The sequence below is a fragment of the Muntiacus reevesi genome, chromosome 1 (genome assembly GCF_963930625.1).
Source record: "Muntiacus reevesi chromosome 1, mMunRee1.1, whole genome shotgun sequence".
Lineage (NCBI taxonomy): Eukaryota > Metazoa > Chordata > Mammalia > Artiodactyla > Cervidae > Muntiacus > Muntiacus reevesi.
Window position 1 is genome coordinate 24,173,199 of NC_089249.1, and position 16,899 is coordinate 24,190,097.

The 16,899-nt window shown below is 38.5% G+C and overlaps 1 protein-coding gene across 5 annotated transcripts in view; it reads left to right on the plus strand.

Moving 5' to 3' along the window:
• DENND5B (DENN domain containing 5B) overlaps positions 1-16,899 on the plus strand; it is a 216,848-nt gene that overhangs the window by 137,507 nt on the left and 62,442 nt on the right. For all 5 annotated transcript variants that reach the window (XM_065939734.1, XM_065939709.1, XM_065939714.1 and 2 more), the window contains 3 exons: positions 3,775-4,311; positions 7,006-7,237; positions 11,592-11,742. In XM_065939734.1, the coding sequence (XP_065795806.1) occupies positions 3,775-4,311; positions 7,006-7,237; positions 11,592-11,742 (920 nt within the window). The remainder of the gene's footprint in view (positions 1-3,774; positions 4,312-7,005; positions 7,238-11,591; positions 11,743-16,899) is intronic.

Below are 16,899 nucleotides of genomic sequence, written 5' to 3' on the forward strand. Positions count from 1 at the left end.
CTTGATATATTAGTTGTTAGGAAATCTTTCTGTTTCTGTGTGTCTGTGTGTATGTGTCTATGTGTATCCTCTGACTCTAAAAAGGAACATGCTTAAATACTCTGAAAGCTTTTATAGTAATATCTGTGATTTTCTGATTTTTCATTCACTGAATCAATACTTCAGTAAGTATACATACTTATCTGTTCATAGAGTAGAATAATATGAAATAACCTGAATCAGCTGTGAAAATCGTAGTGCTTCTGTATAGAAAGCACTGTACATGTGTGCATTACTGACTTAGAAGAAAAGGCTAATGGCATATCACTTTGCTCTGCTGTTGTTTTACAATGAGATGAAATAATCCACACACATAATTTGGAGGAGGAAGTGGCTATAAAAATAATCATTTTTTTTAAAGTGGCTAGTAATATTCCCCTTTCCCTAAAAACTGCAAAATAAAATAATAGCTAAAAATAGTTAGAGGGTTTCTTAGAATAGTTGTGAAAATAAGTTTACAAAATGATTAAAGAAGATATGACTTTAGTTGTTAGCTAACTAATGTTAACTACATAGGCTTAAAATTAACTACGCACTCACTAGCTCCATGATTCCAAAATGATAGGCACAGGTAGCTGTTTCTCACGTTGTTTTTGGTGGGGTATGGGAAGGTGATGATGCAAGGATGTAGGACTGAGGATTAGTTGTATAGACTGGTACCTCACTTTCTACCATCTTTACAGTGAATGGTAGACAAAAAAGCAAGAGAAAAACTGAAATAGCATTGCTTTTGCTATTTTCTTTTTGTTAATATCTTGCTTTTGCTACTTTCTTGTTGTCATATCTTGCCCTAAAATTCTATGAAACTGTTAAATTATACTCTCTGACATACACTTATACCATCTTAACTTTAGCCATTAAGAAAGCAGAACTCTTACCAAACATGGAGAGAGCTGCCCTGGCCTCACGTTTCTGGATGCTTTATCCTCTCGCCTCTATTTTTAAGGTTCCATAAAATGACCATCTCCTTATTCATTCAAACAATGAGTTCATTTAAACAAGAGCAAACAGTTGTCTCATACACTACTAGTGTGTGATATCCTGGGAGATATGTAGAGGACAAAAGTCACCTTTAAGAGCTGTTCTGTTTTCCAGAATAAGACATTTACAAATATCAATAGCAGAGGCTAAAAAAAATAAGTAAGAAGAATGAAAGATCGAAGAATGTATACAAAGGAAATCAAAATGCCTTTAGGATTGGGACATGCTTCCTGGGAAAAGAGATCATTAAGCTTCAATCCTTTGTCCCCTTACTTTTGAGGGAATGTTTGTTGTTTTTAATTGGTAGTAATTACATATCATGAAGGCTTCTGGCAGGTTGATTAGTAAAGTTATAGAAGTATTTAGTCCTAAAACAACATTGGATTAAGATATTGAGTATATTTTTCATTCTTGAGTTTTTAAAATCTTTTTAGATTTAATGGTATTAAAAATGAGAAACTGACTTACAAGAATACCCTATTGTATGCAGTTCTTTTCTGTTGTAGAAAAAGGGCTTTTTGGTTTGTCTTCAGTAAATTTTTATAACACAAGTTTACACTCCCTGTCTCTTCTTTGTAATAAAGCCACAATTTGGGCCCTTGCAAGCTTGCATAGGAGAGTGAGAGAGAATCGCAGTAATATGGAGAGAAGCCAGTAACTGTGGTGCAGGAACACCCACCTTGCCGTACATTTTTGGCTCAGTAGTGATTACGTGAGCATGACAAGCTTTAAAATTTCCCCAGATGTATCATTTTTCTCTTTCTATGGAGGAGGGAGAGGGATAGAAAAGGATAACAGGAAGGCGTTAATGGTGGGAGACAGTACAAAATCTAACTTGGTGAGGGGTTGCAGGTTAACATTTAGATTAGCAAATTAGTGAATTTTTTTCTTCCATTTTTAAAGATATTGAATCATCCACTTGAATTTTGGTGACCTAGTTTCTCCCTTTAAGGCTTACAATTCATCCTACTTTCTAGAGACTGTAGAAACATATATAAAGATGTGGATTTAAATAAAACTGTAAGTAGCCCTACTGTCTTCAGTAAGATATGACTTCAGCTCTTACTTTATTTTGAGAAAACTATTAACATTGGAGATGAAGCATAATGGAAAAGAAAAGAATCCCTTAAGCTACCAGGCTGTTTGAAGATGCATATCTGGAACAGGTGTCAGGAAATCAAGTACGTTCTTGGGCCTCAGTTTCTTCTCTACAAAATTAAAAGGTTGGATTCAAAGGTTATCTTAGGCTTAAAGAGTCACTGTTAATTCTCTGGTTTTGGATAGTAGAAAATCTTGAGCTTTTATTGATCTTAATTTGGAACTCAGCTGTACTTCTTGCTTATCAGTATCTAACACGAAGAGCAGGGATCAAAAGAGAATAACAAGAGACCCAATTGTTTGCTCTCCTTTTTTCATCTTGGTGGTGGTGGTGGTTTAGTCGCTAAGTCGTGTCCGACTCTTGCAAACCCCATGGAGTGTAGCCTGCCAGTCTCCTCTTTCCATGGAATTCTCCAGGCAAGAATACTGGAGTGAGTTGCCATTTCCTTCTCCAGAGGATCTTCCCAACCCAGGGATTGAACCTTGGTCTCCTGCATTGCAGGCAGATTCTTTACCAGCTTAGCTACAAGGGACATTAGCATTCAAAATCAGAGGACAGTGTGAATTCTGTCTTTGTTGACCTTGGGGGCATTGTTGGGGAGCAGGTAGAGGGAAGTATAAGGTGAGACTTCCTATTCTGTTTACTGACTTCACCTTATGCATACTAATGCAGTCAGGATCAGTTTTATGTGATGGGCTACCTTGCCCTCTTCCTCCCCCCACCCAGTTTAAGAGCCCAGTTTTCCTTTACTCTGACAACCTTGTTCTGACTAAGAGGGTATGAACAATAGAGGTAAAATGCTGTTTTTGCATATATTGTCATCAGGTACCTGAGGGATAATCCAAATTTTATGCGGGTACTTAGCCCCTTGAATTTTATTTATCTACTTGAAAGATATTTAAAAGTCTTTTAATTCGAAATCTTGAGTGTAAGCAAACTAAAAAAAAAAAAAAAAGCCATTTTCTTTTATTTCAACCTCTTCTTTTCCTTGACTCAAAAATACTCAAGTCAAGTCTGAATTACTCAAGGGTCACTTACCTTTCTCTAGGCACTAACCCCACCCCTCTCTGCCTCCTGCTCTTTGTCCTGGCTTCTGAAATGGTCTTACCATGTAAGAGGTTGAAGCTAATTTTGGATAAAGTGAAAATTTGTGGATTTTCTGTGAACTGTAATGCTCTTTGCCAATTTCTTTCCATTTTGGAGTACTGTAGCTGCTAAATTTTAGCAATTATTAATTCTAAATTATAAATGGTGTTAGAGCAGTGGAATGGCATAGAAAGTTCAAGTTCAGTGAGCATTTTATTTCACCCTGTGCCTTCTATTTGTAAGGTACTATGAATCTGTGCATTTTTACCTGTATAAGGAATACTTACTGGATGCCATATATTGCAGAGTCATATGCTCATCAGTTATAATAAACTGATGAGACCTGGAGAAAATAATTTATATATGTTAGAGATAAAATATTCCTTTGCTTAGGGGAAAATGCTGGCAACAGAGATTTATTTTTAAAGAATAAAAAATTCTTAACTCTGAGAAGGTTAGCATAAAAGGCTGTAGTAACCTGTGGTTTTGTTAATAATGGCTGGCAAGAATATTTTAGAACATAATTTTCCTTTACTTTAAAACCTTTGTATTTCTTTTTTCTCTTTCAGGCTAACTTGTGTTTTGTTGATATTGACAACCATTTTATTGAGTTGCCTGAAGAATTTCCACAGTTCCCTAATAAAGTAGATTTTATCCAGGAACTCTCTGAAGTTCTTCTTCAGTTTGGGATCCCTCCAGAAGGCAGTCTGCATTGCAGTGAGAGTGCCACCAAGCTCAAGAATCTGGTTCTGAAAGACTTGGTCAATGACAAGAAGAATGGCAACGTCTCTGCAAATAGCATCAGCATGTATGAGTTACTGAAGGGCAACGAAACCATAGCCCGTCTCCAGGCTCTGGCCAAGCGGACTGGTGTGACTGTGGAAAAAATGGACCTCTCTGCCTCTCTGAGTGAAAAAGAAAAAGACTTAAAACTGCAGTGTGAAGAGGCAGAACTGAGGGACTACCAGCTCAATGTCCAGCTCCGAGAGGTCTTTGCCAACCGCTTTACACAGATGTTTGCAGATTATGAAGCGTTTGTGATTCAGACTGCCCAGGACCTGGAATCCTGGCTGACCAACCGGGAACAGATGCAGAACTTTGATAAAGTAAAAAGAACCAGAGTTTCCCTTTTTGTGGTTCTTAATAGGCTATATGTTATTGATTTTGTTAACTTTTTTTAAATACAGATTTTCTCCCCACCCTTCCCTTTAAGAACTTTTTTTAACCACTATTTTATAATAGATAAAAATGATTTCACAGGAAAGTAAATGAACTAGCTCATTTAAGCTGCTCACTGAATCATGTATTAAATTGCCTCTAACGTCATTTTAAAATTTTCTATATTTTGAAGATACTTGAAGTAGAAACTCTTAAATTTCATTCATTTGTCAAATCTGTTAACACTACCTCACCTTGTAAGAGTTTTATTTACTCATATTTTAGGATCAAGCCTAGTTAAATGAAGCCTATTCCTTTCTAATAAATCCTTAGATTATTGTTTTCATCCCACAGTGAAGTCACAACTTGCCCAATAAAGGTAACAAACAATTTACTTTCAGAAGGTAAATTTTTATCTCAGCATCAAAAGAGAAAAAATGAGGTTTTATGAGAAAAAGGAGGTTTCATGACTGTTAGACTGTGTTCCGAAGTATCAGAAAAGGAAGACAGAAAGGGATACTAGCTTTTGATTGTCCTGCTGAAGTTGAAGCTTCTTTCTAAGGTCTACTATGTTCTTCTGCCAGTTTTTCTGGACATATTCACCAGATTTCTTCCCCCCACCACTACCCTCTCTGCCCAGGACGAAAGCACTTAGGGGTGTACATTAACTCTTTCAGGTCACTAGGGTGTAGTTCAGTCCCCTGCCTTTATGGTTGCCAAGGCATGATGTTGCAATTAGAATAAATTATGGCTTTTTGCTAAATGGTATCTTTGTGTCATGGAAGACCTCTCAGAGAAGCTAATATGTTCCAAGAGGCTAATCTGCAATCTTGGAGCATCTGCCAAATAAGTATTAACAAAAAATTTCTGTAAAGGTGGGTAGTATAAAAAATTTTTTTCTGATTTTATCAGGTATTTTTTTAGATAGTTATATAAACCACATTTAACAGTTAAGTTCTGATCCGTTTTATGTTAGAGAAAACTTCTTTAATAAATTAAGAGACTTTCACCTACCCAAATGTATTCCTGCTGTTAGGTTCCTTTCTCATTAAGCTTAACCATTTCTCCACCTTTTTTCCTAGCCAGCTTGGAACTAATCTGTGTATACTCATGATTTATCTTTGTAGCAATTCAGATTCTTTTCTAAATCAAGCACTGGTACATTCTTCCTCTTAATCTTTATGTAGCTTCAAACTATAAATGGAATTCTTTTTATATAACCCCTAGAGAAATGAAAGTTTCATGTTGAATTCCAGAAAGCTTGTAATCATCTCATTTTTCACTAGGAAAATTTACAGAACTATCACATACTAGTCCTGCAAGCCAAATCTTTGCTGACTTAAAGTCATATAGCCCACAAGGATCTGAATATCAAAAAGCCAGATATTTGGTCCATTTAGGAAAAAAGGCTGTTTGCTCTATGAAAAGTAAAGTTGATATTTATCTCTAAAATAACTTTTTAAGAGGTAAGCTGACTTCTGGATACTGCTATGAACCATTCTTTGGCTATTTGGATTTGTGTGACTCCATCTAAGCTATGAAGGCACTTAAATTGAATAAATGGATTTCTGTAAGGAAGTTTGTCAAAGACATCCTAAATATCAGAATTTGTTTCCTAAATAAATATGCTGGGAGGAAGCTATGAGTATTAAGGAGAGTAATCATAGGTCAGAACATATACTTCCACCTTTCCCCTTCTGGCTTTTGCCACACTGCACCCAATCAAAAGAATGAAAAGCAGAGGCATCCCAGTAGCTGAAATAGTAGTCCACTTCCAAATTTTAGCTGGTGCCAAGTTGTGACTAGAATTCCTCTACATGCATGGACCTGAAGAGCCAAAGGAAAGAAATGAACCCTTTGAATTAGAAGCTGATTACAGTTTCCTGAGCCATTCCATGCAAGCAGACAAGCTGGTAACAGGGACATGTGGCTGGTTGTACATGTTTTCCACAGACTTGGCTTGCTTTGGATGGTTTTCCAGGCGGTGCTTTTTTTAGTGGTTAAGGCCCAGACTCTTCTGTCAGCACAGGTCTGGATGGAATTTGATCTTGAATTAGTACTCATCCATCAGTTTCTAACTGTGGGCACCTAGGAAAACATCTACTTGAAGAACAGATGATTTTACTTATAAGCACAAATTCCATATTGTTTTTTTTTTTTTTTTTAAGAGTATTGCTTATGTATATATTAATGCTGTTATTGTATCCATTAATCACCTGGCTGCCTTATGACTTGGAGGTATTTGGCATAGTCTAGGAATAGAGAGTGGAAAAAATTACAGCTCACTGGGGAAAAGGTGTCAAATTTAATGGCATGTGAAGAGAATAATTGACGTTCATGTAGTGACTGATCCACCATCTTTCATTAACAATGCTCTCTTTTCTGCGTGATGGTCATGAGGACCAGAACGTAAATCAGTTTTGAAAGGTAGGAGCAGCGTTAATGACTTAAGTGACCTAAATTCTATGAATTTAGAAGATAGGAGGGAAAAAGTGGCGTTTTAAGGATTTTTGAATTTCATACATTAGTTTTGCGTGTTATAAGATTGAAAAGGAATGACCTTAACAACAGATAGTTTTGGGGTTTATCATGTAGTATTGAGATGATCTCTTTGCACTAATTGCCTGATTCTCTCATTACAGGCTTCCTTCCTGTCTGATCAGCCAGAGCCGTACCTGCCATTTCTTTCACGCTTCATTGAAACACAGATGTTTGCCACCTTTATTGATAACAAAATTATGTCTCAATGGGAGGAGAAAGATCCTTTGCTTCGAGTCTTTGACTCTCGGATTGAGAAGATAAGACTGTATAATGTAAGGGCACCCACCTTGAGGACATCTATTTATCAGAAATGCAGCACTTTAAAAGAAGCAGGTAAAAAAAAAAAAAAAAAAAAAAAAAAGAAGCAGGTACAGTTATCATGCCTTTAAAAACTAACTTAAAATCCATGATCATTTCTTTTTACACATTGTTGACCTTATAAACCACAAAATTATTTTTCAGTTTTAGACTTCCTGGTTAATCCTTGTGCTATATCAAGAGATGCTTTCTGTAGTTTTGTTTCGTTCTGTTTTGTGAGCTAATGTCTGTCCTATTCCCACTTGACATTTCTCTTCCCTCGGAAGACGAAAAATGGTAACAAACTGAATGGAATAGAACTATTAGGTTGCTGTAATTTCTGTCTTATTCTCTTTATTACCTTAATGAAAAAATATTAATTTTTGTCTTGCTGCTTATTTTGCTTTTTTTTTAATTTTGCTTTTTTTGCTTTTTACCTTTTCTCTCTTCATCCAAGGAAAATAGTATTAATTTAACATAGTAAATTTGAGTTGCTACCTAACTTACATGATTAAAACTATTTACTTTAGTGGTACCACTAATTGAAACAGTTTCATCTATTGAAATTACACCTCTAGATTCTCGTATTCAAATGAGAGATTCCCAACCCTGATGTTAGTTTTTCTCTCAGAGAATTATGAGTCTTGGCCAATCTTGTCTGGCAGTGTACTACTATAGTCAGTTAAATAAATAATCATATTAATAGTGCTTACTGAGTGCATACTCTTGCTGTTTTATGTGCATTTTTGCATTTGATCATAATGAGGAGGTATAGACACATTTTATTGTCTGTTTTATTGCTACCTTCATCTTACAGTTGAGAAAACTTAGAGGTGAAGTCACTTGCTCGTGATTGCGTAGCCAGTGGTTGGTGGAGCCCGGATTTGAACCAGAGTTTGATTCTAGCACCTGGAGTCTTAACACATTAAGCTGTTCATTCAATAAATAAACATGTAAAATGTACCAGTCCACATAGTTTCATACTTTCATACGCGGTTCCTTAGTTTATTTCTCAGCCAATAAGCTGACTTTTATCACTTGGGTGCCCCTTCCTTTTATATCTTCCCCTTCAAGTGTAGAGGCTGTCTGAGAGCAACCTTCTTTTTCTTTTTTTTTTTGAGCAAAAAGCAGCAGATGTGGATTTTCTTTGCTCTGCCTCTGTTGCTTGCCTTGAGGTAGAGCAGAATTGCTCAGAGGTTAAAGCATCTGCCTCCAATGCGGGAGACCAGGGTTCGATCCATGGATTGGGAAGATCCCCTGGAGAAGGAAATGGCAGTGCACTCCAGTATTCTTGCCTGGAGAATCCCATGGTCGGAGGAGCCTGGTAGGCTACAGTCCATGGTGTTGCAAAGAGTCGGACACGACTGAGCAACTTCACTTTCACTTTTCAGAGTTACAAGAGTATGGTGATGCTGTAACTGTTGCATGTTTTAAGGAAAGAAGTATATAAATGACGTCTCTTGTGTAGCCTTCAGAGGTTTCTGATAACTTGAGGAAACATCATTCTGTTATATCCCACTTATGAGGGTATATCCTTGGAGCCCTTTAGGAAGTGACAGTTGCCTCTCTGTTTCTGAAAGTTGGGGAAGCAGAGTAATCAAAATTGTCTATGCCTGTTCAGAGAGTAGTATGGCTTTCAGTGCTTTAGTAGCCATTTAAATAGTATAATGCCTTGTTGAGCAAATTTTATTCCTCCCTTCCTGACAGAATTTTTAAAATGAAGGTAAGTGCTGATTGCTTTATTTGTGTGCTTCTAGAAAATGTTTTCAATTAAAATAAATTGTTCGCCTCTCAGAGTTTGGTACTCATACTGTCATCACAAAAAGTATATAATACTCTTAAAAATGTACCATTATAGGTTTACCATATATGAAAGAGATTAAACTAAGTTTAGAAATAGTCTCCCAGGAACTTAATTTATCAAAGACTTTCTTTAAAGGGAGGCAATTGACTGTGACTATATCTTTCTCTCATGAATACAGTTATTTCTTTTATCAGGTAAAAGATAATAGACTTTTGTCTTTTAAAAGATTTAACTCACCCTCACCCCCATCCCAGCCCCAACAGAAGCTGTGGAGATTGGGATTTTGTTGTTGACATTGAATTTTATTGTGTATCTTTTTATTGGTCCTTTGTTGTTTTGCTTTTGTTTCTGTTTTGCCTCTAACTAAAAAGAATTTTGATTTGCAGGTGAATGCTTTAGGCAGAGGCTATCTGCTGCTGATATTGTGGCACCAGAACCTCATGATTTCTTTGCAGAAAGACAACAAGTTGCTAGTAACGCAGTTTTCTATTCCTTACTCATCACAGAAAATGAGTTTTGGCACATACCCTTGAAAGTCTAACAACAGGCCTATGACCTCTTGAAGCAGGCATTTAATAATTTCTGAATGTTCAGTATTCACTGATGGTATAATCACTGAAATGTAACATTGCAGTGTGCTCCCTGAGGCAATCTTATAAACCCAGACAATTAATTGTGAATCGTGATTTTTGTTTCTACAGAGCTTCCTGACTAAAGGAGAATAACTCAATATCAGATGGGTTTTTCTGTCATTTTAAATCCAGCAGAAAAACTGACGCTACTTTTCTTTTTTTCCTTTTGTGAGAGTAGAAGCACTTCTTGGCAGAGGTGGAATTTTGTAGTAGTTCATGGAACATAAAATTGGCAGGGACTTCAGAGAATTCCTCACCATGAATCTAAGCCTTATTTGCCTAAACCCAATTGTGTTATAAATATTAGGAAGCATTAAGAATATATATACTGTAGTGGAAAGTCAGAGGGCATCATTGAAAATTAAATATCTCCACATTAAAGCAAGTGACTTCCCTGGTGGCTCAGATGGTAAAGCGTCTGTGTACAATGCGGGAGACCCAGGGTTCGATCCCTGGGTGGGGAAGATCCTCTGGAGAAGGAAATGGCAACCCACTCCAGTACTCTTGCTTGGAAAAGGCCATGGACAGAGGCGCCTGGTAGGCTACAGTCCATGGGGTCGCAGAGTCGGACACGACTGGGCGACTTCACATACACATTACAACATGACACCCTTGGCCCAGTCTAGAATGTATGGACTGCATTTTGAGAGAAGTTAAAAGTTACACATTAAAATGAAATTTTTAAAAGTTTTGGATAAAGTCATGTGAGTTATAAAGAAAAATTAGGAAAGCTTAAAGTAGATGTCTCAGACTTCGAAGTTTAGTGTAATAATGCCTCTGTACACATCTCCTAATGCTGCAAACACAAACACTGGCTGGGAGGCATCGATCTCACATAAGATGATCTTAAGTAGGTTCTTTTGACAAGAGTGAAATGTGTCATTCACAGACCTCTTCCCACCCCAAAAGATTTTCTTTAGAATATATATGGAGAAGAATCAGCAATAAATCTGCTGGTATTGAATGGGGCAGAGTAAACTGATTCTATGAAATATGTATAAGAAAATACCTTTTTACTTCTCTCACATCCCAAGATTGGCAGTGCCACGATGTGTCTGTTTATCACACACACAAGCAGTATCTCAGGAACTGCTTGCCCTCCCCTGCAGTAATCTCTAGGCAAGGGATGGGGGACCTAACCTTGGTTTATGAGTGTTATGTTTTCTCTTATAAATTCAACTGATAAAGACATTTAAGATCAGATTTTTTTTAAACCAGAGAAATAGTTCATTGTTTCTTTCCTGAGCCTTTGAAGCATCTCCCAACTTTCAGTGGTTTTAAAATAAAAATATTGAGTAATGTCTATTTTTTAACTCTGGCCTATGTTATTCTTGAAATGGAAATTTTTTATTCTCTGGACATTTTCTAAATGCCTGCTCATTTTATTTTTCTCTGCATTACCCATTTTGATCTAATGAACACTTTTAAATAACTCCTAATGAGAATGTGACTGTCGCTAAAAATGAAGGTAATAAACTTTACACAGTTCCTTGTTTTTTACAAGTGGAAAAGCATGAATATTTAATGGATCTTTGCAAAAAGAAATAAAGTAACATAGGGCTACAGTGCTTGCTTTTACCTTCCCTAATTTTGTCTTTCAGCTCAAGGAAGATATTTTATTTGCCATCATTTTCTTTAATGTTGTACTTAGAACCATATTTTCATTAAGAATATGAATTTCCCACTCATGGGAAACTGTTTCAGTACTAAACTATAGATTGTTTTTTAACCCCACTGCCCTGCTTTTGCCAAATGCAGAAAATAGTAATAGAATTCATCTTCTAGTATTTACTTAAAACTAACCTTTTTATACTTACATTATACTGATTTCTGAAAAGCTTTTGTAAAAATCAATTTGAGATTGAGTTTCTTGTCACTGCATGAGTAGAGGAAGCATTATCTTTTAAGGTTTAGCCAATGAAATGTTTCTAACAACTATAAATTTAATTTATAGCCCAGTCAATTGAGCAGCGACTGATGAAAATGGATCACACTGCAATCCACCCACATCTACTTGACATGAAAATTGGTCAAGGCAAATATGAGCAAGGATTTTTCCCAAAGTTACAGTCTGATGTCTTGGCAACAGGACCAACTAATAACAAGTAAGCATGTTCTTGATTTGAGTCGTTGATTTGAAGGAGTGAATGAAGGGCACAGTGCTCTGCACCTCTTATGGGGACTGCTAAACTAGTAAACATTATATCAATCATTACTTTTTCGAAAACCAAATTAATCCACTTGAAATGTGAATTGACAATGAGTATTTGACTTTTAATTCCATCATGTAAGAAAAGCCAAAAGTAGAGATTTTTTTCTTGTTGAAGTAATGTGCACTTAGGAATAGCTTAGTTTTAAATGACTGTTTAAATATAATGCTAATACTGTCTAATGGAATTAGAAAAGTTATGCCTTCACAATCTGTATTAGTTTCTAGGACTGCTGTAACAAAGTACTACAAACTTGGTGGCTTAAAATGACAAATTTATTGTTTCATAGTTCCGGAAGCTGGAAGTCCAAAATCAAAATGTTGGCAGTGCCATGCTCCTTCCAAGGCCTATAGGAGACGATCCTTTCTTGTGTTTTCCAAGTTCTGGTGGCTCCAGGCAGTATTTGTCTTAAGTAACATAACTCAGTCTCTGCCTCTACTTCACATGGCTACTATCCTTCTATGTCTATGTTCAAATGTCTCTCTTCTTATAAGGACACCAGTCATGTTGGATTAGGGCCCATCCGAATGGCCTCATCTTAACACCTGCAAAGACCTATTTCCAAATAAGATCAAATTCACAGTGTTGGGATTAAGATTTCAGAATTTATTTTAGAGAGACAATTCAACCCATGACACCATTTTGTACTTCTAAGTATCAGATACAGAAATTACAAAACAACCAAAAATAAAGATAAACCCTATTATTCTTTATGGTAGATGATCCCATTCAGAAAATATTTGACTATGGCTAGAATGGAAAACACTTATTTGGGTTTAAGGGAATTCTTGATTTTAGGTGAATGCCTGTATGTAGCTCAGTCCTGTCCGACTCTTTGCAACCGTGTGAACTGTAGCCCATTTTCATACCATTCGTGGGGTTCTCAAGACAAGAGTACTGACGTGGTTTGCCATTCCCTTCTCCAGTGGACCACATTTTGTCAGAACTCTCCACCCATGACCCATCTGTCTTGGGTGGCCCTGTACGGCATGGCTCATAGTTTCGTTGAGTTAGACAAGTCTGTGGTCTGTGTGATCAGATTGGTTAGTTTTCTGTGATTGTGATTTTCACTCTGTCTGCCCTCTGATGGAGAAGGATAAGAGGCTTATGGACGCTTCCTGATGGGAGAGACTGATTGAGGGGGAAACTGGGTCTTGTTCTGATGGGCGGGGCCATGCTCAGTAAATCTTTAATCCAATTTTCTGTTGATGGGTGGAGCTGTGTCCCTTCCCTGCTATTTGCTGCTACTGCTAAGTCGCTTCAGTCCTCTGACTCAGTACGACCCCATAGACGGCAGCCCACCAGGCTCCGCCACCCCTGGGATTCTCTAGGCGAGAACACTGGAGTGGGCTGCCATTTCTCCAATGCATCCAAGCTGGGCTTCCCTGGTGGCTCAGAGGTTAAAGCATCTGCCTACACTGCGGGAGACCCAGGTTCAATCCCTGGGTTGGGAAGATCCCCTGGAGAAGGAAATGGCAACCCACTCCAGTATTCTTGCCTGGAGAATCCCATGGAGGGAGGAGCCTGGTAGGCTACAGTCCACGGGATTGCAAAGAGTCAGACACGACTGAGCTACTTAAAAAACAAAAAAATGTGGTGGAAGTAATGAAGATAATGGTGACCTCCTTCAAAAGATCCCGTGCATGTACTGCTACATTCAGTGCCCCCAACCCTGCAGCAGGCCACCATGACGCACGCCTCTGCTGGAGACTCCTGGAAACTTCCAGGCAAGTCTGGGTCAGTCTCCTGTGGGGTCACTGCTCCTTTCTCCTGGGTCCTAGTGCATACAAGGTTCTGTTTGTGCCCTCCAAGAGTCTGTTTCCAGTCCTGTAAGTTCTGGCAGCTCTATGGTAGGGTTAATGGCGACCTCCTCCAAGAGGGCTTATGCCACACCCAAGTCTGCTGCACCCAGAGCCCCTGCCCCTGCGGCAGTCCACTGCAGACCCGTACCTCCACAGGATATACCCAAATAGTTCTGTCTCGGTCTCTGTGGGGTCTCTGGGTCCTGATGTGCACACAGTTTGTTTGAGCCCTCTAAGCATCTCTGGCGGGAATGGATTTGATTCTAAATGCAATCCGCCCCTCCTGCCATCTTGTTGGGGCTTCTCCTTCACCCTGGACATGGGGCGTCTCCTCACAGCCTCTGCAGCCACGCAGCTGCCACTCCAGCACCCACAGTCCTGCTGGGGCCCCCCTGACCGTGGACGTGGGACCTCCTCACAGCCATCCCAGGGCCACACTAAAGCAAAAACAGCACCCACTTGTGGATGCAATTGGTGACAGAAGCAAAGTCCAATGTGTAAAGAGCAGTATTGCATAGGAACCTGGAATGTTAGGTCCATGAATCAAAGCAAATTGGAAGTGGTCAAACAGGAGATGGCAAGAGTAAATGTCGACATTTTAGGAATCAGTGAACTAAAATGGACTGGAATGGGTGAATTTAACTTAGATGACCATTACATCTACTACTGTAGACAAGAATCCCTTAGAAGAAATGGAGTAGCCATCATAGTCAACAAAAGAGTCTGAAATGCAGTACTTTGATACAATCTCAAAAATGACAGAATCATCTCTGTTCGTTTCCAAGGCAAACCATTCAATATCAGAGTAATCCAAATCTTTCCTCTGACCAGTAATGCTGAAGAAGCTGAGTTAAACAGTTCTGTGAAGACCTACAAGACCTTCTAGAACTATCACCCAAAAAAGATGCCCTTGTCATTATAGGGGACTGGAATGCAAAAGTAGGAAGTCAAGAAATACCTGGAGTAACAAGCAAATTTGACCTTGGAGTACAGAATGAAGTAGGGCAAAGGCTAACAGAGTTTTGCCAAGAGAATGCACTGATCATAGCAAACACCCTCTTCCAACAACACAAGAGAAGACTCTGTTCATGGACATCACCATATAGTCAATACCGAAATCAGATTGATTATATTCTTTGCAGCCAAAGATGGAGAAGCTCTATATAGTCAACAAAAACAAGACCGGGAGCTAACTGTGGCTCAGATCATGAACTCCTTATTGCCAAATTCAGGGTTAAATTGAAGAAAGTAGGGAAAACCACTAGACCATTCAGGTATGACCTAAATTAAATCCCTTACAATTATACAGTGGAAGTGACAAATAGATTCAAGGGATTAGATCTGATATACAGAGTGCCTGAAGAACTATGGATGGAGGTTTGTGACATTGTACAGGAGACAGGAATCAAGACCATTCCCAAGAAAAAGAAATGTAAAAAGCAAAATGGCTCTGAGGAAGCCTTACAGATAGCTGTGCAAAGAAGAGAAGTGAAAAGCAAAGGAGAAAAGGAAAGACATTCCCATTTGAATGCATAGTTCCAAAGAATAGCAAGGAGAGCTAAGAAAGCCTTCCTTAGCGATCAATGCAAAGAAATAGAGGAAAACAATAGAATGGGAAAGACTAGAGGTCTCTTCAAGAAAATTAGAGATACCAAGGGAACATTTCATGCAAAGATGAGCACAACAAAGGACAGATGGTATGGACCTAACAGAAGCAGACAATATTAAGAAGAGGTGGCAAGAATACACAGAAGAACTATATGAAAAAGATCTTCACGACCCAGATAATCATGATGGTATGATTACTCACCTAGAGCCAGACATCCTGAAATGTGAAGTCAAGTGGGCCTTAGAAAGCATCACTATGAACAAAGCTAGTGGAGGTGATGGAATTCCAGCTGAGCTATTTCAAATCCTAAAAGATGATACTATGAAAGTGCTGCACTCAACATGCCTGCAAATTTGGAAAACTCAGCAGTGGCCACAGGACTGGAAAAGGTCAGTTTTCATTCCAGTCCCAAAGAAAGGCAATGCCAGAGAATGCTCAAACTATCACATGATTGCACTCATCTCACACACTAGTAAAGTAATACTCAAAATTCTCCAAGCCAGGCTTCAACAGTACATGAACCGTGAGCTTCCAGGTGTTCAAGCTGGATTTAGAAAAGGCAGAGGAACCAGAGATCAAATTGCTAGCATCCGTTGGATCATCAAAAAAGCAAGAGAGTTCCAGAAAAACATCTATTTCTGCTTTATTGACTATGCCAAAGCCTTTGACTGTGTGGATCAAAACCAACTGGAAAATTCTGAAAGAGATGGGAGTACCAGACCACCTGACCGGCCTCTTGAGAAATCTGTGTGCAGGTCAGGAAGCAACAGTTAGAACTGAACTTGGAATAGCAGAATGGTTCCAAATAGGGAAAGGAACGCATCAAGGCCGTATATTGTCACCCTGCTAATTTAACTTATATGCAGAGTACATTATGAGAAATGCTGGGCTGGATGAAGCATAAGCTGGAATTAGGATTGCCAGGAGAAATATTAATGACCTCAGATATGCAGATAACACGAGCCTTATGGCAGAAAATGAAGAACTAAACAGCCTCTTGGTGAAAGTGAAAGAGGAGAGTGAATAAGTTAGCTTAAAACTCAACATTCAGAAAGCTAAGATCATGGCATCTAGGCCCATCATTTCATGGCAAAAAGATGGGGAAACAACAGAAAGAGTGAGAGTCTTTATTTTGGGGTCTCCAAAATCACTGCAGATGGTGTCTGCAGCAATGAAATTAAAAGATGCTTGCTCCTTGGAAGAACAGTTATGGCCAACCTAGACAGCGTATTAAAAAGCAGAGACATTACTTTGCCAACAAAGGCCCATCTAGTCAAAGCAATGGTTTTTCCAGTGGTAATGTATGGATGTGAGAGTTGGCCTATAAAGAAAGCTGAGTGCCGATGAATGAATACTTTTGAACTGTGGTGTTGGAGAAGACTTGAGAGTCCCTTGGACTGCAAGGAGAGCCAACCAGTCCATCCTAAAGGAAATCAGGCCTGAATATTCCTTGGAAGGACTGATGCTGAAGCTGAAACTCCAATACTTTGACCATCTGATAGGAAGAACTGACTCATTTGAAAAGACTCCAATGCTGGGAAAGATTGAGGACGGGAGGAGAAGGGGATGACAGAGGATGAGATGGTTGGATGATATCACTGACTCAATGGACATAAGTTTGAGTAAACTTTGGGAGTTGGT